The following is a 20,231-nucleotide window of genomic DNA, read 5'->3' on the forward strand; positions in this document are numbered from 1 at the left end:
TTGATAGCTCTATAGGTACTTAATTTTTTTTCTTTTTGGACCATAAATTATGGCTGTCCAGGTGCCAAGACTCTACTATAAAGTCCATTGATGAGGTTGCCTCCACTCCTCCTCCTGCTGTAAGGTAAGAACCTGTAGTTACAGGATATGTGGAACACTTGCTTTGCTTCAACAGCCGTGTTCAGTTTGTGACTTTTTCTGTCATCTCAACCTCACTGCTCATTGGCAAGAAGATTCTGCTGGGCCAAACAGAAAGTCTTTCAGTCTGGCATATAGAGCAGAAGTTTGTGGCTTCAGTCGCTGGTATTCTACACTTGGTTCTCACTGAAGGAGTTTAGTTTCATCAAAGTCTGCCTAGGGATAATGTCCACCTATTACCCTCTTGATGAAGGCTCCTTGACTTAAGTTCACTTAAATGTTTTGTGGGTTTGCTGGGCTTGATTAGGGTTCCTGCAGTGTTCCCAGGTGGAGCTCTAATGGGAGCTCAATCTGATTCTCTTCAAATCACTTCACGGAAGGTAACTCAGCTAGCCATGTGCCTTATACTGCACCTTTACACGATGGTGGTTTTCATCCTGGCCATAGGACAGCTAGAAAGATAGAAGATAACTGAGACATTATATAGTCCTCTTGCTCCAGATAGCGTCCTAGAGGACCTATTCTGGATAACTACCACTGTCACTGTTTAATTTGAAGCAGGAAATGTAACCTGTTTTCCTTTGACTAGCCCCAGACCTACAGGAGAGAAACTTCACTGCAAATTAAGGATGCAAAAAGGCCTTGCTATATTCACCACCTGAGCCTTTCAAATGGTCTGCACAGTTGTGTGTTCTGTTGTGGAGAGGTTCAAAGTAGCGAGTAAGTCTGAAACAAATGGGGTGTCTTTAAGTCTACCAAGATGGAGCAGCCTTTGGCGGTTAGAGCATCTGCCACAGCTTGTAACACGTAGTTGCCCAAAGACTGAACAAACAGACATCTTGAAGAAGTTTGGTCACCGACCACTAAGCTTCTTTGCTTATCTGTTACAAGACAATTTGATTTTATCTTCCCAGGCAATTCTTTATGTGCCTGTTAGTTGGTAACAAGTGGTACCTGTTAATTGATAACAAATTTCAAATGAGCTTTAAGCAATTAGATACACTTTTACAGGCACTTTGTGCTCTCAATTTTTGCGACACAGAAGGGCATTAAGGCCATTGTAGAACCTCACTCATACTAACTTTTATTTAAAGTATGACACGTTTTATTGCTGTCCTTTTTACTTATATTTAGATTATTGCCTAGGGGGTGATTTTCATCAGTTTGAAAAGTATATGAAATTTTACATTTGCTGTCAGCTGAGTTTGATAGTATACAGGAATTATAAATTAAGTAGTTTGTAGTTTTACCATTTTAAGAGATACACCATCTTGAGACTGTGAATGTTTTACCTAGGATTGGGTAGTAATGCACATCATCAGGCATGTGACAACTGGAAATTCAGTTGAGAGATGTGTTAATGATCAGATACACATGGTGCTGATGGTAGATAATTTCATCCCAGCTTGGCAGTTTTATCGTTCATAATGACATATAGTCTTATTATATATGTGGGGACTACATGGCATGCAAAAATCCCTCTAATGTTGGAGGGATCTGACTACTATTGGATTAATTATTGCACGTCAAGAGAAAGGGCAGCTAAAATAGTCTCCAGATAGTTGAAAATACTGAGCAGACGTCGTATGAGTTTTCTTACATAACTAAGAAAAGAATCATCAGCTATGTTTAAAGTCTCACTATAATGAACTTTGCTAAGATTTTTGAGTACTGTTTTCAGCAGTGTTTTCTTCTCTCCTATAACAGCTAATTTTAGGTAAAATTAATTCAGTTGCTCTCATGGCTTTTTGACAAGAGCGTTTAATACTTCTTTCCAGTCAGAAGAAAGTAAAAAGGGAAAATACTGAGCTGCTGTTTCAGCTTGCTAGCTTCTTTTTGGTATAGTTTCTGTAGCAAGATCCTTCAACTAGTCCCCCTGTTTCCAGGATGAGGGCACAGCACAGAGGCTCACCAGTTGAACAGCAGCCTTGTGGAAGACGGTCAGAGCCATTTCTTGCCAGTGGGCCACAGAATAGAGGGGGGGTTGTGCTCTTACTGGTCCAAGCCAATAAGGACAAAGTCACGATCCCCGCTTCAAACAAATGGGTGTGTCAGTACTGCAGGTTGAGGCAGGGAATATGGTAGTGTTCTGACCCAGAAGTTGGGCAGCGTTTTCCTTTTAAGGTTTTATAGGGAGTGGGGGAAAGTTCAGCAGGAGAAAAGAGGTGGGGGGGCTGCGTTGGGTTAGTGTTTGTATAGGCTATCGCAGCAAGGGTTGTGGGCTGGCAAGAGAGCAACGACACTAGCCAATATTGAAAAGTAATGTGTTGTGAAAGGGGAAGGTGGGGGATCTGAAAGGGATCTCACCAGCCACAGGGAGCAAGATGTTGCTCTGAGGCTGGGACACCGCTGTTTCTGGAGGGAGAGACATGAGAACTTCCTGCAGTGCAGGTTTTACTATAAGTAGCTGCTAAACCCATGCCTTAGCATGTCTAAAAAAAACAATTCCACAATGATTTTCAGTGCAGCCCTCATTCCGGGATAAAGCTTGGGATTTGTGTAGGTTCTGAAAGCCTATGTATTGGTTTAGAATGTTACAGCAAGCAGCATACTTGCCCTCATGCAAACTGATCATTGTTTCAGCGGCTTCAAATAGTGTGTATGTATATAGTCAGCTCATTCTGCAGTTTGCTGTTGAAAGCAAATGCAAACTAGAGCAGTGACCTTTCTTCTGTTTCTCTCCTTAATGGTTAAAATGACTGTTTTTCATGTTCATAATCAGTTACAGTATCTGACTTAATGACAGCATTTCTTGCAGAAAAATAAACCAATGAACTCAAAAGAGATATTTGAAGTATAAATGTCTTTATTGAGGCTGGGTTTGAGTTCAAGTATTTGTTTAGCTCAGGTAACTTACTGAATAGTGCAATAAACCAGGCAACCTGGTTTGCTTCTGTTTTGCTTCCTTTTCTAAGGCAGCACATGCCTTCTGCTCTTCTGTCAGGGCATGCTTCAGTTGCCTTTACGTTAGCTATTGTGATCGCACCTGTTGGAGGGGTCTCCAAGAGAACACGCAATCGTTTGCATTTTTTTTTAATGCTTTTGTGGAGGTACCTTGTGTAACACTGCAAATATTGATAAAGGTCTTGTTGCAGGTGATGAAAGTATTTTATAGAGGATGAAAAGAAACTAAAACCACAAAGTCAGCAAAATTCCTGGGCACACGCTAGACTTTCAGTTGTGAACTATCCCACTGAACTTAAACATACAGTTCTTGCTTGCTAATGTTTTCCTTAGTCCTTCCTTTGAGAACTCTGTTTTACAGGCTGAACTCCTGTTTTTTGATGTTTCTTCCCTTTTTAGTAAAGGGGATAGGATCAAATATGTCTTCCTAGAGCATTTAGTGTTGTCTGTAAAGCAAGAAAAACAAGTTTCACATGTTTAGTCTACTCTGCGTATGGTCTAGAGGTTTCTAAAACATACAGTGTTTCTGCATCCACATAAGCCTTGTTTTGCTCAGCAGCACTGAGGTGAATTTGTGTTACAGAAATTTGAAAAATGAGTTACTGCATGCCTTGGATGTGTGCTTAGCTGTACAGGAGGACTTCAACAAATGCTGCATCGTTGCTTTGAATGGAATGAGCGCCCGTTTTATTTTTTTACTCCCAGGAGTGTTTTCTATTCATATTTTCTCTGTAAGAATGCTTAATCTTGCTTTGTTGAAATCAATTTTTTAAACAGACAAGGAAATGTTGAAAGCAAATCCTTCCTAAAGCTGTAAGGCCCGGCCCTAGGACTACAGCTCGGAGTGGGTTCCTGGGGGCTGTCCCCGGTGCCTCGGCTCCCCGAGGAGCGCCCGGCCCAAGTTCCTGGCCGGCGGGGAGCGGCGCGCCGCGGCTGCTCACCAGCAGCAGCGTCTCTTTGTTTGCCCGCAGAGCCTGTGTGTCCCGGGGAGGAAGTCACGGAGCTCTTGCGGGGCACGTTAAAAAAAGGAAGCAAGGTCCGAGGCTTGCCGGCCGCCGTCCCGGTCCCTGCCGCCTCGGTCGCCGCCGCCCCTCAGCCGCTGCCGCGGCCGGGCTGGCCGCGCCGGGGCAGGGATGCGCCTTCACCCGAGGCGGCCGAACCCGCGGCGGCTGCCGGGGCTGAACTTTGCACCCCCGGGACACAACCGCGCCAGCTCCTCTCAGATAAGCGCGGCGGAGCGCGGCGAGGCCCGTGTCTGCAGACACTGCGGCGCCGGTCGACGCCTATAACCACCAATGTATATACTTGATACCGACCGGCAGCGCCCCGCCCCAGGAGCGCAGCGCCTGCACCTGGGCGCCGCCGAGGGCGGCTCCGGCCGGCTGGCGCTGCCAGCGAGCGCCCACCCGCGCCCGGGCCCTGCTCTCGGGCCGCCCCTCGCCCCCTCGGCTGGCGGCAGCCGCCCCGCGCCGCCCGGGGGCCCTGAGGGGGGGAGGCGGCGGCGGCGGCCCCGTGTCTCGGCCGGCCCCGCCCTTCCGCCCCGCCCCCCTCGCCGTCGCCGCGTGGATTGGCGGGCGGCGTGTGTACACACACGGGATGGAGCCAGTAGGGCGGGGAGAGCGCCTGACCTCACGCGGCGCGGCGGCCAATGGGCGCGCCCGGTTGCCAGACGCCGCCAAGCTTGTGCGGGGGAGAAGGACCCGGGCAGAGCGCGGCGCGGCGGCGGAGCGAGGCGGCGAGTGGGGCCGGGCGCGGGGGGGGGGGGGGGGGGGGGGGCGGCGGGGGCCGAGCCGGAGGCGCTGCGAGCGCTCGCGCCGCCCCGCGCCGGGGCTCGCGGACTGGCGCTGGTGGGCTCCCGTCTCCGCGGCCTCCTCGCGCGCGGCCGGTGCGCGGCGCCGGCCCGGCCGAGAGGCGTCGTCGGCGCGCGGGGCCGGGCGGAGCGGCTGGCTGCCTGCCGCGGCTGCCGAGGGGCCGCCGCCGTCTCGCCGCCTCAGCGCCGCTGCCTAGGCCCGGCCCGCGCTACCGCCTTCCCTCCCGCTCTTCCCTCGCCGCTGCCGGGCCTGCGGGTGAGCGGGGGGCCGGGGGGGGGGGGGTGTGCCGGGAGGGAGGGGCAGCGCCTTTCTTCCTGGCGGGCCGGGGCGCCGCTTCCCCCGCCCCGCGCCGTTTAACGGCCGCCGTCGCCCCCCCCTCCCCCCCCCGCCGTCTGGCGGGTCGGTCCCGTCGCCGCCCCCCGCCCTCGCCGTGCCGCACGCGGGGCGGGCGCCTCGCGCGGCGCGGGGGGGGGGGGGGCGAGGCGGTGCCTGACACCTGCGGGCGGTTGGGCGGGTGACAGGCGCCCTGCGCGCGGCCGGGTCACCCTCGCCTCCATTGTGGGGAGCGCGCGGGGAGCGGCGGGCCTGGGCCGGCGCCGCGGGGCGAGCGGGGCGGCCCGGGCTGGTCGCCGCGGTGGGGCAGGGGGCTGGGGCCTGGGCGGCCGCCGCCGGGAGGGGCTGCGCTTCCGAAAGGGGCCCGCCGAGCTCGTGGCCGCGCACGGCGCAGCTTGAACTTCATGGCGTGGTGGTTTCGACTCACGGGTTTTGTCGGGGGAGGGCGAGTCCCACAGCAACGACAACAAAACTTAATTGAATGCCTCTTCCTGCGCCCTTTGCGTTTACAGGCCTTCCCTGACTTTCAGCCGTAAAGGGTTTAATGGCAGAGGTGAATCCGAGTATAAATGCCGTCTTTCGGAATTGAGAGTAGAAACAATAGGAGGAAAATACGGAATAAGCAAACTTCCTTGAAATGTAGAAGAAAACCGCATGTGAGAGCGTGCTCCCTCACTGAGTAAAGGGTTGATGCAGAGCTGTGTATCGGAGCTTGTGGTGTTTTCTTCTGCAGAAGGAAGGACAATTTTTGAACTGACAGAGAAAGTGAATAGTTTAAATTGACATAATTTAACAGATTGTGTAAAAAATCAAGAAAAAATTATTGGTCAGTTTTCATAATTTGCAGATCAGTTCAGTTATTTTCATGATGCTTCGTTAACACTTTTAACAGCCAATAGATTTCCCCCCCAACTACTATCACTGATGTAGCTTGGTTATGCTGACAGAAAACAGCGAAACAGTGGAGGTTGTATGACGTAACTAACTGCAACTTGATATAATTTTTGATTTAAAAAATAATTTTATACTAGTAGAAATTGATGCTATTAAGAGAAACAAATTTTTCTCCATTTCTTTACCATTCCCAAATTAACTTTAGTTCATTAGATTATATTATATCCTGTCTTATTAAAAAAAAAAAGTATAATTTGTATACATGGGGCAGACTCATGACAGATGACCAGTGTTATAGAACAAATGCAGAACTGTATTTCATAGCCCACATTTGTGCCAAAGCAATGTGTACTCAAAGATGTTTTGTACACAGTGAAGTACTGAATTTCAGGAACTTCTGTTCAAAATAGCATATAGGGTGCTAACTACAGCGCTTTGAAGAAACTACATGAAAGAGTAAGGAGAAGTTTGCATTACAGAAAGGAAGACTTGACAGAGGTGAGAGGTGGTCATAAGAGGAAAAAAAGGACAAATTCTTCTCCTTTGAAAACTTTCTTGTTGTGAAGTGAGTCTAGTGCCTCTATAAGAGGAAAGAGTAATAGGTCAAATTAGTTCTATACTAAGGAAAAAAATGAAAATTACTAAATATTAGCAAGATTGTCTCATGGGTGAATTTAAGAGTGGTCTTATTTCACTGTCAAATTGTTGGGCTTTCTTTTAACTGCTTCCTGTTTGTACAGAAATCACTATTGTAACGCAACAAAAAGAAACTATTTGACTTGTACTACATTGATGTAATTAACATTACAGAAAACATGCAGTACTGATAGGAATGCTCTTTATTGCTGCAGAGGGTTCTGACTGGAAACCTCACTCATTCACAAAGTGATAAAATACAGTTTTCAATACAGCATCTTGACAGTGGCTGTCCAGTGTAAAGGGGAGAGGCCAAACAATTTGGCTGGGCAAAAGGCACAGTGCTCTTTTTGCCAGGGATGTCAATACTAGAGGAGAATTCTTTGCCTTCATCTGCTCTTGTATGTGTTGGGCACTACTGTAGGGGCCTCTTGTGCATCTGGACATACTTCCTGGGCAGTTGTGAGCACCCGCACAGTGATGATCTTTCAGTGGGTTTGGCTAAAAGTGTTGTTACAGGTTTAGTGGAAAAAATGGGAATCAAAATTCCAACTTTCCATCCCCTTCAAGAATTTATAATGTTATTCCATTTACGTGTGCAGACCTCTTCACTGTGCCTATAGGAAAGTTTAGTGCAAATCTCTAAAAGCAACAGAAGAGTAGCAACCTGGTATGGTTAGGGGAGGGAAGCTGCAGCCCATACTATGTAGATAGTAATATTTAAACTTCTGTGTCCTAATGTGGAGCGGAATGAGTTCTTTAGTTATAGCTAGTCTAATTCAGTTCTTGGAATTGCATTTCTTCTGATGTGCTACCTTAAAATAGTATTCTTAGGGTTATCTTTAATAAGCAGCAATTTCTTAAATTGTTTGCTTTTTCTACATACTTTTTGGTGTAATGATTAAAAATTTATCATCTACCTTTCTGACTACATTCACAGGACACGACTACTAATGAATCAACAGTGAATCTTAAAACAGGGAAAATAAATTGTCTAGTCTGATGCAAGGAAATACACTCACCGCATTCTTGTGTGCAAAGCCAAGAAGCCACTGGAATCAAGACATCAGGTTTATCATAAAATTTTGGGTATTCAGTGGAAAACAATCCAAATGTCTTGGTGTGGCAATAGTACACACAGTACATCAAAGCTGATAGTCTAAATGCCTGTTGTGGGATCTGAAAAACTTGGTATATGCTGGGAAATACTTTTAAGTAAAAAGGGGCAGCAGTGGTAGGGAGTGACAGTTTTATAACAACTTCCTGGTTTCCTGGTTTCATTCTTCATGTGTTTTTTGTAACACCCAGTATTAGAATGAAATTTACCCCCCCCCCCCATTATTTGATTTGTAGACTACAGCTCTTTTGCAAGAAGGTGAGGCAGTAGTAAGTGATTGTATAAGAGTATTTCATTCATATAAGAGTAAGTTTCATTAAAGGAATGTTTTTGCTACTTTGTCTGATTTCCTGTGTGCAGTGATAGTTTCCAATAAAGGTCTTTACATACTGTTCAAGTTTACTTTTATACTTATCAATATTAATAGCATAAGAATCAGTCTAAGCAAATCAAACTGCATGCCTACAGTAGTTCAGTTTGCAAGACTACTATATATTATAATACATGGTAATATATGCTAAGAATGTGTATATTAATATATCCTAATATATGCATTAGTAGAATCTGTAACAAAAGTATAGCTTTCTAGAATATCATATTTCTAGTGAAATACAGAATAGTAATTAAACAAAAAGGGATGATATTTGGAAATAACTTCTCCTAGATCTAGCTATGCACTTAACACTGTTGAAGAAACTTTGCCTTTCAGAACACAATTTGCAAAATCTGAACCCACTTTTGAGAATATTTGTCTTTACTGAAACCTATAGAAATTTTTAGGTTTTGCAGCACTAACTTGGTGATAAATAACACTCTAGCCAGCTCACATTTAGTATCGGTTGTCACAATAGAGACTGAAACTAAGCTGGAAAAAGGTTAACGTTTGTTTTTGTTAATATGCTTGGTTGTGAACTGCAGCAATTCAGGCGTTGGCACAATTTCATTCTTTCTGACATAGTGATAATGTCTAAAAGAGAGGTAGAAGACAACTTGATATTAACTTCCCAGATCACTTAAGCATGAATTGCAGAGGGGGCTCCTTTAGAGGTACAATCCAGAATTGTCATGGCACTGTGATCTTCCTGGTTTACAGTCCTTAGGATATTTGACAGACATGAACAGCCAGGTTTTTCAGAAGACTTCTAAACATGCTGTTGGTTAACATAGTTTCTAGAAATAATCCATTTTATAAAGGTGCTCTTCCTTTTCTTTTGACTGGTTTTACATTATTTCGATCAGCGAGACATGCGCTGACCATCAGGTTTTACACAAACAGTGGTAAGAGGAAGCAGTGATGGTAGTTGAGATTATGCTTCTCCTGTTCCTAGATAGCTGATTCTTTCCTAACAGTGAATGGAGCGCCTGTGTCCCAAACGTGAAATTTCTGGTAACTTCTACAGACCAAAGTCTATTTGTGAATGTAATTCTGGTCTTGCAGCTTAATTTATTTTTTTCCTGTGGAAGTTAGGGCATGCTCCTCTGGCAAGTCAGGTTTCTCCTGTTTCGTCAGGCTCCTGTTGCTGCCAGGTTTGTCTCAGTTTGGGTGGGAATAGCAAATGATTCAGTTCTCTCTTACAACCTCTTCAGTTCTGTTGTTTAACAGAGTCCCATACTAACCTCTGTCGGGTGACTATCATCCGGCAGGGTGCGTGAAAAGGTTGCTTTGATAGGAACTCATAATCCATTTCCCCATGGTAGGTGTTAGCAGATGTGTTCTGCATGAGTAAGAGACCATTTCCATTCACTGTTTTGTTATTGGGAATTTCAGCCCAAGATGTAAGTGGAAGAAAATCAGGTTGTATGTTCAGGATGAAATCGGCAGGTTGCTACAGGTACATGCTGTCTTTAAGGCTATGAACTTTTGGTGGAGTGGTATAGATGAATTCTTCAACTTGGTAGCAGCTATTATAATGATATTTGTGGGAATTAAAGTCTTAAAGCAAATGTATTAGTATTTGTTCATTAAGGCTTCTGAATGCCAATGCATTAACATATTAAAAGTCACTTGTGAACCGTAACGGTTGTCCGAGTATTAAACTTTTCCCGTATGAGCAATAGTTGTAATTACCAGAATAACTGTAATTGACCTGTAATAGAAATTATGGTGGCAACATGACCAATAATTATGAATAAGATTAGGAACTGCAAGTGAAAGTGAGCTTATGTCCCCAGAGTGAAATAAAAAATCTTCATGTACATGGGCTCTCCATTTATTGTAAGGAAGGAGTTAGGTAACTTTTCCCTTCATTAGAAACTTGACCTTGAGACTTGAGAAAATTGAGAAGTACTTCTGTTCTCTTAAATGTGCAATCCAACTGTCGTAAGCTTCAGTTTATTTAAAATTCAACTTACAATTGCAAATACGTTTAAACAATTTTTTAAAATCAGTAACTTCATACATACAACTGATAAAATTGCAAGCTGTGTATTGATTCTGTGTAACAGCAGGCTTCTGCTGTCTGTCAAAAGCAAATTATTCATCCCGCTTCTTGCCATGTAAGAAATTGGGAAAGCTATGATCTGAAGACAAAACATCCCACTTCTTCCTAATGGATTTTTGAAGCATGCACACACTCTAGTGAACTCTTCAAAAGCATGGAGTAGTCTTCATACAAACAAACCGTGTCCAACCTTTTGTCACATTTCAACCCACAAGTAAATTTTCAGGAGATCGTAAATGCTTTTTTTTCAGAAACAGTCATGATGTGGTTCTGCAAACCAGACTGAACTGATTGAACAGCTTGCAAAATCTGAAGGGTTAGTCCTGTCCTGTGCACAGGCCTAGATGGTCATTTGAGCTGTCAGTGGGTTGCAGCGTATGGAAAACTTTCTTCTTCCCCCTTTCAGCCCCACTGTTGCTATTTTGACAATGTTAGAACTATGTTGGCTCACTGAGGGGGTCAGGTAGAAATGAGAGTTGTTGAGAGCATGTAGCATGGGGAAGGAATGGAAAGTGGAAGATCCATTTTAGCAATGATAGCAGGGGCAGGATCTTACATCAGTGCCACTTGTTTCATGGAATTGTATCCTTTAGGTAATTTTGTGTGCTGTATCAGTATTTGAGAGCTTGTGCATCACCAGAAAAATCCCTTTTTGCCTTTGTACTGAATTATAACTTAAAAAGTAGGAAAATTTTTTGTAACCTTTACCCTTCAGTGAATACCGTCAAAATCTTCAGTCCATGTAAGAGTGGAGTTAATGGCTTTAAACTAGAATAAAGCTTCTAGCAAATTACAAGGAAAATGTAGGAAATAGTTACTAAGCCTCTCTCCATCATCAAGTTCTTTATCCCTGTATAACTTGGTGATCTTTAATTAAATTAAAATGTAAAATTAACTTCAGTTCATTGGATGTTAAGGTCCTTCCAGCTGTGGGGTATAGACAAAAGTGTATCTCAACAGGATGGTTAAACTCTTCCAGGTATTTGTCAATGTATTGATAACTCTGGAAATTTTAAAATCTCAAAATTAAAACTCATTACAAGACCAGATTAATATATAGAGCATTCTCTTACGTATCATCTAGTATATGAGCTGGTGGTAGCAAGAAGCTTGTTTGAAGTCTCAGTAGTCAAAAAGATGCTCTTTTCACCTGAGCTTAATTGAAAGAAGAGCTAATGTATTCTTGGCAATGCACAAAAACTGTCTTACCAAGACATTTTACAGTCATTCATATAGATCACTAATTTTTTTCAAATGTCAATCTGCTGCTAAAATGAAATTTCTCAAGGCAAAAATATGTTTGTGACAATACGGTGTGCTTTTTAGTCTGAAAGGGAGTTGTACCTGTCTCTTTCCACTGAAGCAGCAGACTCCCAAATGTTGTGCCCTGTATAGTAGTCAGCTATGGAAAAAACCCTGGGCTAGAAACCTAGTTAGAGAACAAAAGATGAGCTTACAGAATAGATTGTCTACTTAAAAGAACTGCAGCTAAATTAATTAGTTAATTCCAAATATATCTGTGCATATCTGTGCTGATAAATCATCTGTAAAACTCAACAAGAAATTTTAGATGATCTTGGTTTTTTAAGTGCTGCATGAATGTTGTCCACTGTTCTGATGTCAAGCCCTACGTACTTTATCTTGAATGACAGTAAGCTCGTTTGGGGAATTAAAAGAGCCATCAAAGGCTCAAGTACTTGGGAATTATTCCACATGTTTAATGTAACGTCCTCCTTATTTGAGCAATAAGAGACATGCTTCACCTCATTGATTTTGAAATAAGCCATGAGTGCTGCTCCTATTTTTAGACATACAGTTTACCACTAGTACTTGCATGACATTGGGCATGTCTAAGAGCATGCCTAGGAAACTGAGTCCCTTGAAGGAAGGAATATCTAGTTCCAGGTTGATGGGATTTGGGTCTCGGCACTGTCAGGAGTAGACAAGCAGCAGAACTTGAGGCTCGGCAGTGGAGTTAGGCACATGGAGACTTTGGGCACTTGAATCTAGGGGAGAGTTTGATTACAGCTTTGGATTTTATTCCTGTGTTGTGTGTTCTTGTCACTTGTACATGCACTCAGACTTGTTTTCATCCCTGGGATTCAAGATATTCAGTAGCCTCCATCAACAGTGCTTTTGCTAGTCATGTTATAATAGGTACAACAGTGAGAGTAAATATAGCGAGTAGTGGGAGTAATGGGGATGTAGCGTTTCGGATCAAGTCCAAGAGTATTGAAAGGAATCTGATTCATTTGTTGCCTCGATGTATGCTGCATGAGGTTCTTAAAGGGACGTTTCCCCAGACATGCTTTTAGCAAACGACACTAAATGTTGGTTGGTTGTTATATAGTTTAAGTGCTACAGTTTATACTAACTGAACTTGCGTGTAGGCCTTGTCTGTTTTTCCAGGTTCTTTGTACTGTGTAAACTTGAGTCATAATTACTGCTGTTGTCAGGGGGTGTTGATTCATTTGTTCTGATGATACATTGGCATTTTGCTCAATCACAGCAGCTTAGGAGAACCTGGTCAATTGTAGGTACTTATTTGGTTTTCTTCCTTCTGATTTCTTGTGTGTCAGCTGGTTCCCCCAAACTACAAGAGACCTTCACTTTCAAATCAGGTTCAGGTAGTTAAATCTTCCATTTGCATCTTGGTTTAAAGCAGTCAGGCTTGTTTCATTTTTGTGTCATGTAGTAGCGAAAACTTCTATACTTTGGATTCATAGGTTGCAGTCTTCTAAGTCACATAAAAAAGATTAAAGGGTGAAGCTTTTGAACTGACTACTCTTCTCAAGTTACTTTATTTTGTTAAAAACTCCTGATATAATTTATTAGTCAAGTCACTTAGATTTCCTTTGTTCAGTCTCTCTAATCACCTTGTCTGTTACCTACTAGGGCTTTTTTGAAGGCATACAGTTGCTCGCAGTAAAAGCCGGAAAAATAAGTTGTAGTACCTGTAAGACTTTCATCACGCACGTCATGGTGGGAGTTCCTTTCAAATGTTTCCTAAGAGCTACTTTCTAATACGATTTTCAAAATAAAAATTACTGTGTGATAACAGAAGATGGTGACTTATTTTCCACTCTCTGTGTGTGACTTGTTGAATACGCCCCTTGGTTGGCTGTTCTAAGTTCTTCATTAAGCGACAAGCTAGATGTTATATGGAAATGGGTATTCCTGTCTTTTGCAGTTTGTAGGCCAAGTTTATTTCTTGTATACATAAATAAAGGATAAAGCTGGGACTAAGTCATCTGAAGAGGATTCAGGAAAAAAAGTTGACAAGTCAATGGAATCTTCTTATAGAGATGCAAAACCTGTAATTTAATTTTCAGAAATTTGATAACAGAGTTGTGTTTCTGTTTCTCAGGGTACCGAGAAATTCATCTGACTAGTACATACAAATACTTCACTAAAATTAGCCCTTTTTTATCTCAGTTTCTTCAAAAAGGAGTTGGATATCAAAATGTTTTTTAGGAACAAGACGGGGAAACACTTCCTGGGAGCAGGCAGATTTCTGATAAGTACTTCGTAATTTTGAAATTTTACTGGTCTGAAAACTGAGACACAATGAAGCAACATATGTGTAACAGGTGGTCTAATCCATGTAGTTACTGTGCATAATTAGTGGTTTAAAACTGAGCTTCTGCTGATTAATAAGGAATCTTTTTGTTACTGCTGTCTCCTGAAATCAGCCTTGTGGTACTGTAGCTTGAAAGTCCTGTGGAGAGGGGTGTGAAGAATATAAACTAATTTCCAGTGGAAAGGCTGGCGTTACATAGGTTTCTTGAAACTGATGACACTTTCTTTCCACTTAGCTGACCCAGTTACTTGGAATAATTTTCACTTTGCAATACTCTTGATCAAGTAAATGCGAAAAACACTCCTTGGCGATGATAAAAATCGTTCTAGTATACTAAAATGTCTCTACAATTTTTTTCTGTGTTCCATGAAGACTTTTCATCATAACAATTTAAGGAACTGTCCAATAGTTGTCTTAATTTGTAGATGTTTAATACTGGTGTAATACTTATATAAATGACACTTGCTGCTGTGATGTGGAAGTGGCCTCTGGGACTGGGGAGAATCTTTGTGTGGTGTCGGTCTACGTGAAGGTGTGGTATGTGAAGTACAGATGAGAATTTGAGAAAGCTAAAGAAAACCAGGATAAGTTTGGTAAAGCTTAATTTTCAGGGGCAGAAAATAGACTGTTATGGTGCGGGACTTTATTCTTTTCTACTATTAGGTTTTAGCCAGCATGTGTATCTTAAAGGGATATTGAAAAATAAGACTTTGGACCATAGAAAATAAACCTAGGAAGGAATATAATATTTTTCTGCATTAAACTGTTTTCTGTTTTGCACTGTTTCTTGTACTGGGATTCAGCTTCAGTGTCACTGAAACCTCAGAACAGATCTGACTTTTAACTTGTAACGGGAATAGGTACAGATAAACCTTCTTGTACTGTTTTGTTGCAACTAGAGCTTGATTATCTGGGCTTTTGTAAATTTAATGCCTGAACTGGCTTTTTAATGTCATTGGCATAAGTGATTAGGCAACATATGCTATTGAAACTACAACTCAAAGTTTACAAACTCAGTTTGGTTGGCTCACTGTACTGTATGATATTGGACCAAAAGGCAAAATTATGGGAGTGGGTTATAAACCAAGGCTTAGATTATGAAGGGACACCCTTAGTTCAAATAAAGCAATCTTTGTGTCTCATGTGCTTTGGGCTCTAAACCTGTCTTTATGCAGCTTCATTTCAGTAGAAACCAGCTAAAGAACAAAAAGGTTGAGTCTTACGTTTCTCGGTCTGTGTGGTGCAAGCTGTCAAACAGCAATTGGGAATGAAGAGAATCTCCATTTTGAGGCCATCTGTGTAGGTTCTTTTGTCTGAACCTGACAAGAGGTCATGGCAGATGGTGGGGTCACAAAGTCTGGCTTCTCGAGCTTGACAAAATGTGTTCATGAAACTGGAAGAATACCAACTGTTCGTACTGGCTGAAGAGCATTGTGGCAAAGGACTGTAATAGTTTACGGACAATACCTTCTGGATCACTAAGCTTGACAGCAAATAACTTGTCAAAGATGAAACTAGTTTGTTTATCTGTAAACGGGTTAAAACTTCTTAGCTAATGTGTTCTTAACTGTGTTTTATTTGAGTAAATTACTTGTAAAGCCTCTTAAAGCAAGAGAGGGAGGTCAAACTGCATCATGAATTTTGGCTAGAGCTCCAGATGATGTATTTGGAGAGTTTGGTGGAAGGAGGAGAAAGGTGGGGGGGAAAAAAAGGCACATAGATCATAATTTTCAGACGCAATGCAAGGATTTGGTATTTGCTCTTTGCCACGATCACTGTAGCTTTATGGCTTTTATGTGGCTGCTCTTCAGGTTTCAGGATTGCTACACAGATCCAGTAGCTCCTTTCCCCAGGGTGGGAATAGGTATCTCTCTGTAGTGTCCTCTCTGAAGGCAGAGAAAAATGCTTCTTATTTTCTTGGATGTTTTGCTGCAAAACTAAAACTTACAAGCTTTCATGGGAGAATGTCTTAGTAGAATTTTGTGGTGCTCACATGCTGGAGTAACTGCTTAATTATGGCTGCAATAAATTGAGGCATGGCTGCGATAAATTGAGGCACCAAGGAAGACAAATACAGCTCATTCAACAGGAAATGGAGAACTCCTCAAAGTTGAATAAAATGTTTTTCCACTAACTCTAATAACAGCTTAATTGATATGATGTCTGAATAAACCAAGAAATCTATAGAAACATCCTAGAATTTAAAATTCTTCTGGATTGTCCAGAGTTCCATTAGCTACGCACACCACTGAAACAATTTTTGGCACTTTTCTAGAAGGGAGGTGAAGACACTGGCCGTTCTCAAACTTTGCGTAGGTTAAAATACAGAGGAAATAGCATGAATTGTGCCCTGCTTTTGTAGCTGGTGAGTTCTGCTGTAAATGGTCATGACTCATATTTGGTAACTAGTTTAGGCATCTTCCAAAAGATTTTGCTGAATTGATTCCACACTTGAAAGTGTGAGCAGTTCTCCCTCTCTTATACATCCAAGTGCAATTCAGATGTGTTTTGTAGTCCATTTTTTAACAGCAAGTAATACTTTCGAAGTACTTAAATACTTTGTCAAGTTAATTCTACCTTTAAAATGGTTTGTGCTGCCAGCATTGATTTGTAACTTGTTTTCTTCTGTTTTCTGTAAGAGTTCTGGAAGCTTTGATTTAAAAAAAGAAGTCACTTTAAGTATTTTTCAGTATACCAAAATGTTTGTCTTTTCCTGGAACTCTAGTATTATAATTCTAATTACATAGGGTTAATAAAAAAGGCTGAAAATATTAAAAAGATGAGTTTGAACTGGAATGTTTTTTCTTGGATGTTTCCTAAAAATACTTAATGTTTGCTGTGTGTATATATTTGATAGTATTTTCTACTTTTTATCAAGATCTTTGGATGTCTGCAGTGATGGAATTAGAAGCTTTCTCTGTTGTTGGAGGCTAAAGACATGAGAGAATTAATTCACTTCCAGTTTTTAGAGTCAATCTGCATTAGATGCGAATGATTGCATGGTTTTAATTACAAGACTTTAGAAATGGTATGACATGCTTTGCTAGCACATTAATATAGTTAGGCCTCTATGTAAGGTGGGCTTTTATATGTAAAGATTACATCTCTACCTATTCCAAGCAATGTGCTTTTCTAGTATCCATGCAGAACCTGACTATTGTGGTGATCAATTTTTATCAAAAAGTAAAAAAAAAAAAAAAGAAATTTTTCTATCCTCTGGAGATGCAGGGTTTCAGCTAGAGAGGTAACTGAAAATATGTCTTAACTAAGATATTTTATTAACTTTCTTACAGGATGTTCATTTTAAAGATTCTGTGAAGATGAAAAGGAATATCGTATGGTTTTACAGAATATAAAGCAATATTGTCTGACATGACGGCAAAAAATGTAAGTATAATTCTACAACATGTATTACTTCTTATATTAGCATGCTGCCAGTCACTTCTGGCTTTCAGAATTTAAAGGTCTTTGTGTTCGATTTCTTCTGTTTGTCCATACAAGAAATCAAACACAGAGACCTTCAAATTCAAAAATCTTGTCCGATTTTTTGTATACCACAAATGTGTACCCCATCATCTTTTGCAATATTTTGATAAATTTAAACTGGTTAGAAGCTCTTTAAGGATGTGGAGATTACTCAGCTATAGGTCAGCTTGCTAACTGGGGCAATGCTTTATGCTCTTTCCTTATTGATCCTTACCAGTCCCTTCCAACTTGAGGTATTCTGTGATTCCTCTAACATTGCTCCAAACTTATCAGAGAGCTTCTCATTTTGTTGAAGCGTCTCGCCTTTGCACCAGAGTAAAATCCTTCTGCTGAGTCCGAGTCTCAAAATTCAAGAAAGAACAGAAAGATGGCATATTTCTTTACTAATGTCAGTACACTCTTGGTTTCTAGAAGACTGAGGGCCTTCCTGTTTTGTCGTCTGCCACACTAACAAGCCTGTAGTGTGGTGTCTAGAGGTTCTATATTTGACTCCCCTGTCCTGAGTTCTGAGGAAGCTTATGAAGTGTCTAACATCCTGACCTTAATTTTCTGCCTAATTAGGTGTGCTTCCTGAGGTACACAATTTGTATAGAGAACAGTTCTGGTTAGGCTTGGTGGTCAGTGAGTTGCGTATGACTGTGCCCTGGGCAATTTATCTGTTGACTGCCATTGATAGGGCATCCTGCAGTCTTAATTAAATCTGAACAGGTTTAGGAACCAACATGACTAAAGAAGTACCCCACAATAAAAGCGCAGGTAACCCTAGGATGGTGCTCTGCTCAGTAACTGCAAAAGCTTTTGTGCATATTTGGTTAGATTGATGCCAAGGGCATAGTTTGGTTAAATTAATTCTCAAGTCTTGAAAATTTCTTTTCTGTTGGCTTTATTAATAATTTCATTTGGTGTGTAGTTCCAGGTAGGGCTTTCAGATGTTTTATATCTGACTGTTTGATTCAAGCTGATAAATAAATTGATGTGTATATGCAAAGCCCTTTGACTTATTTCATAGGCCATATTCAACTGTAGTATAAATAGGTAATTCTACTGATGTATGTGGAACAGCTGCGCAAATCCAAATCATTTGTGGTTTTGACCTTTTGTTCAATGCAGTCAAAGGATAAATACCAATGCCAATAAAATCCATGGAGTGTTGTGTGATAGAGCTATAGAGTGACATAGGTTGGAAGGGGTCTCGGGAGGCTATCTACTCTGGTGCTTGCATAAAGCTCTTTGACGCTTGAATTCAGAACCCAGTTGCTTGGTGCTTTGTTCAGGGCCGCTCAAGGCTTTTGTTTTTGAAAACCTCTGAGGACAGACATATGCCATTCAGTCTGGGCAACCTACTCTTGTGCTGAATATAGAAACATGTTTTTGTTGTTGTTTACTTTAATGCAGGGCTATAGTTATTTTATAGAATAAATATATTATTGGTATATATGCTTTGAAATTTTGCATATTAAACTATGCAAACCTAGTTATTTAGCTAACGTTTATGGATTTATTTAAAAAAATCAGTTACTGTGGTGCAGATGAAAGTAGAACTCGGTTTTCATGTTTGTTAAGTATACCTGTTCAAAGGATTTGCAAAATAAGTAACAGTGTAAAAACAAGGGTGGTCGTATGCTTTCTGTCCTTATTTGTAGCACTTCTTCAGGATTTCCCAACCTTAGTTACTCAGAACTGCACACTTAGGCCAGTAGTATCAGCCCCAGTGTTTTCTATTGCTGTTAAAAGGCCCAAGAATGCTTCTGAATTTGCAGAGTTCCAGGGTTTAGCATATGTCTGTGGGTTTCTGCAGCCTGAAACCTGTTTCAAATGTAAGGTTAGTGTTTGTTATACTGTTTGAAATATTTCAATGATCTGCAGAGTGAGTTGAGGGAGAGAGCTTCTCTGCAAACTATTTCCATCTTTTTTTTTTTCCTTTGTGTTGAAGCACCAAGGAAAGGGAACTTTACTGTAATTTGGACATCATCTGGGAAACTCTTAAAGGGCACATATCTTTCATCAAACATGTACACATCGGGAAGCTTTCACCTCTGTGTTCTGAAATCACTACTCCTCAACTGGGACACAATAGTCTAGGAATGTTTGTGCTCCCTAGTAAAAACAAAGTGCAGTGAGCTTAGGCTAAAATGTCTTTGCATCTCACGTGTGTAAGCTGTGTTGAGCAACCTTGTCTCCAAGGAAGCTTGCGCTTAAAGCACATAGCAAGATGTTTCCATAGCTTGAATGTGTATGTAAGATGAATAACGTTCCCCATCGCTGTTTTTCCTTGCTAACTTTTTGAGTATATGATGGAAGAATTATCAAGACCAGGCTCACTGCTAACTAAATGCAGGACACTTTCTAGTATCTCCTTGTGGCACATTGCCTATGGGTAATTTGACCTTCCTTAGAAAACAAATCCAACCAAAACCAGCTATGAATAATGGAATGTTGAATAAAAGTTCTCTTGGACATGAGACGTTTACATACTTACCATACACACTGTACCCAGATGTAATTTAAATCGCCCTGCCATAATCATAGAATGCTTTGGGTTGGAAGGGGCCTTGAGAGATCATCGAGCCCAACCCCCCTGCAGTAAGCAGGGATTGAACCTGTGAACTTGGCGTTATGGGTTATTTCATTCTTTGCTTATATCATAAAATGCATTTTTCTTGCCTGTTTTGTACTTCCATTCCCATCTGTCCTTCAGGTGAAAAGGCACCAAAACAGTACTGAGAGATGGGGAAAAATGAGCAAATACTCATGGTAGATTTATTTTTAGGACAAAAAGTTTAATATGATTTAAGCAGATTACTTGAATAAGACTTAGTTTTGATTGTATGATCTGAATTTATATACATGTGCTTGTAAAGTTACTTGTCACTGCTTCTCAGAGGGTGGTT

At 41.6% G+C, this 20,231-nt stretch overlaps 1 protein-coding gene across 2 annotated transcripts in view; it reads left to right on the top strand.

Moving 5' to 3' along the window:
- The first annotated feature begins 17,208 nt into the window (after nucleotides 1-17,208).
- TFDP2 (transcription factor Dp-2) overlaps nucleotides 17,209-20,231 on the top strand; it is a 47,186-nt gene continuing 44,163 nt past the window's right edge. The window contains exon 1 of one of the 2 annotated variants that reach the window (XM_075716437.1): nucleotides 17,209-17,241. In XM_075716437.1, coding sequence (XP_075572552.1) covers nucleotides 17,227-17,241 — 15 coding nt within the window. In that variant the 5' untranslated portion in view covers nucleotides 17,209-17,226. The remainder of the gene's footprint in view (nucleotides 17,242-20,231) is intronic. The other variant, XM_075716435.1, reaches the window with a different exon arrangement.

The sequence above is a fragment of the Pelecanus crispus genome, chromosome 9, assembly GCF_030463565.1.
Source record: "Pelecanus crispus isolate bPelCri1 chromosome 9, bPelCri1.pri, whole genome shotgun sequence".
Classification (NCBI taxonomy): domain Eukaryota; kingdom Metazoa; phylum Chordata; class Aves; order Pelecaniformes; family Pelecanidae; genus Pelecanus; species Pelecanus crispus.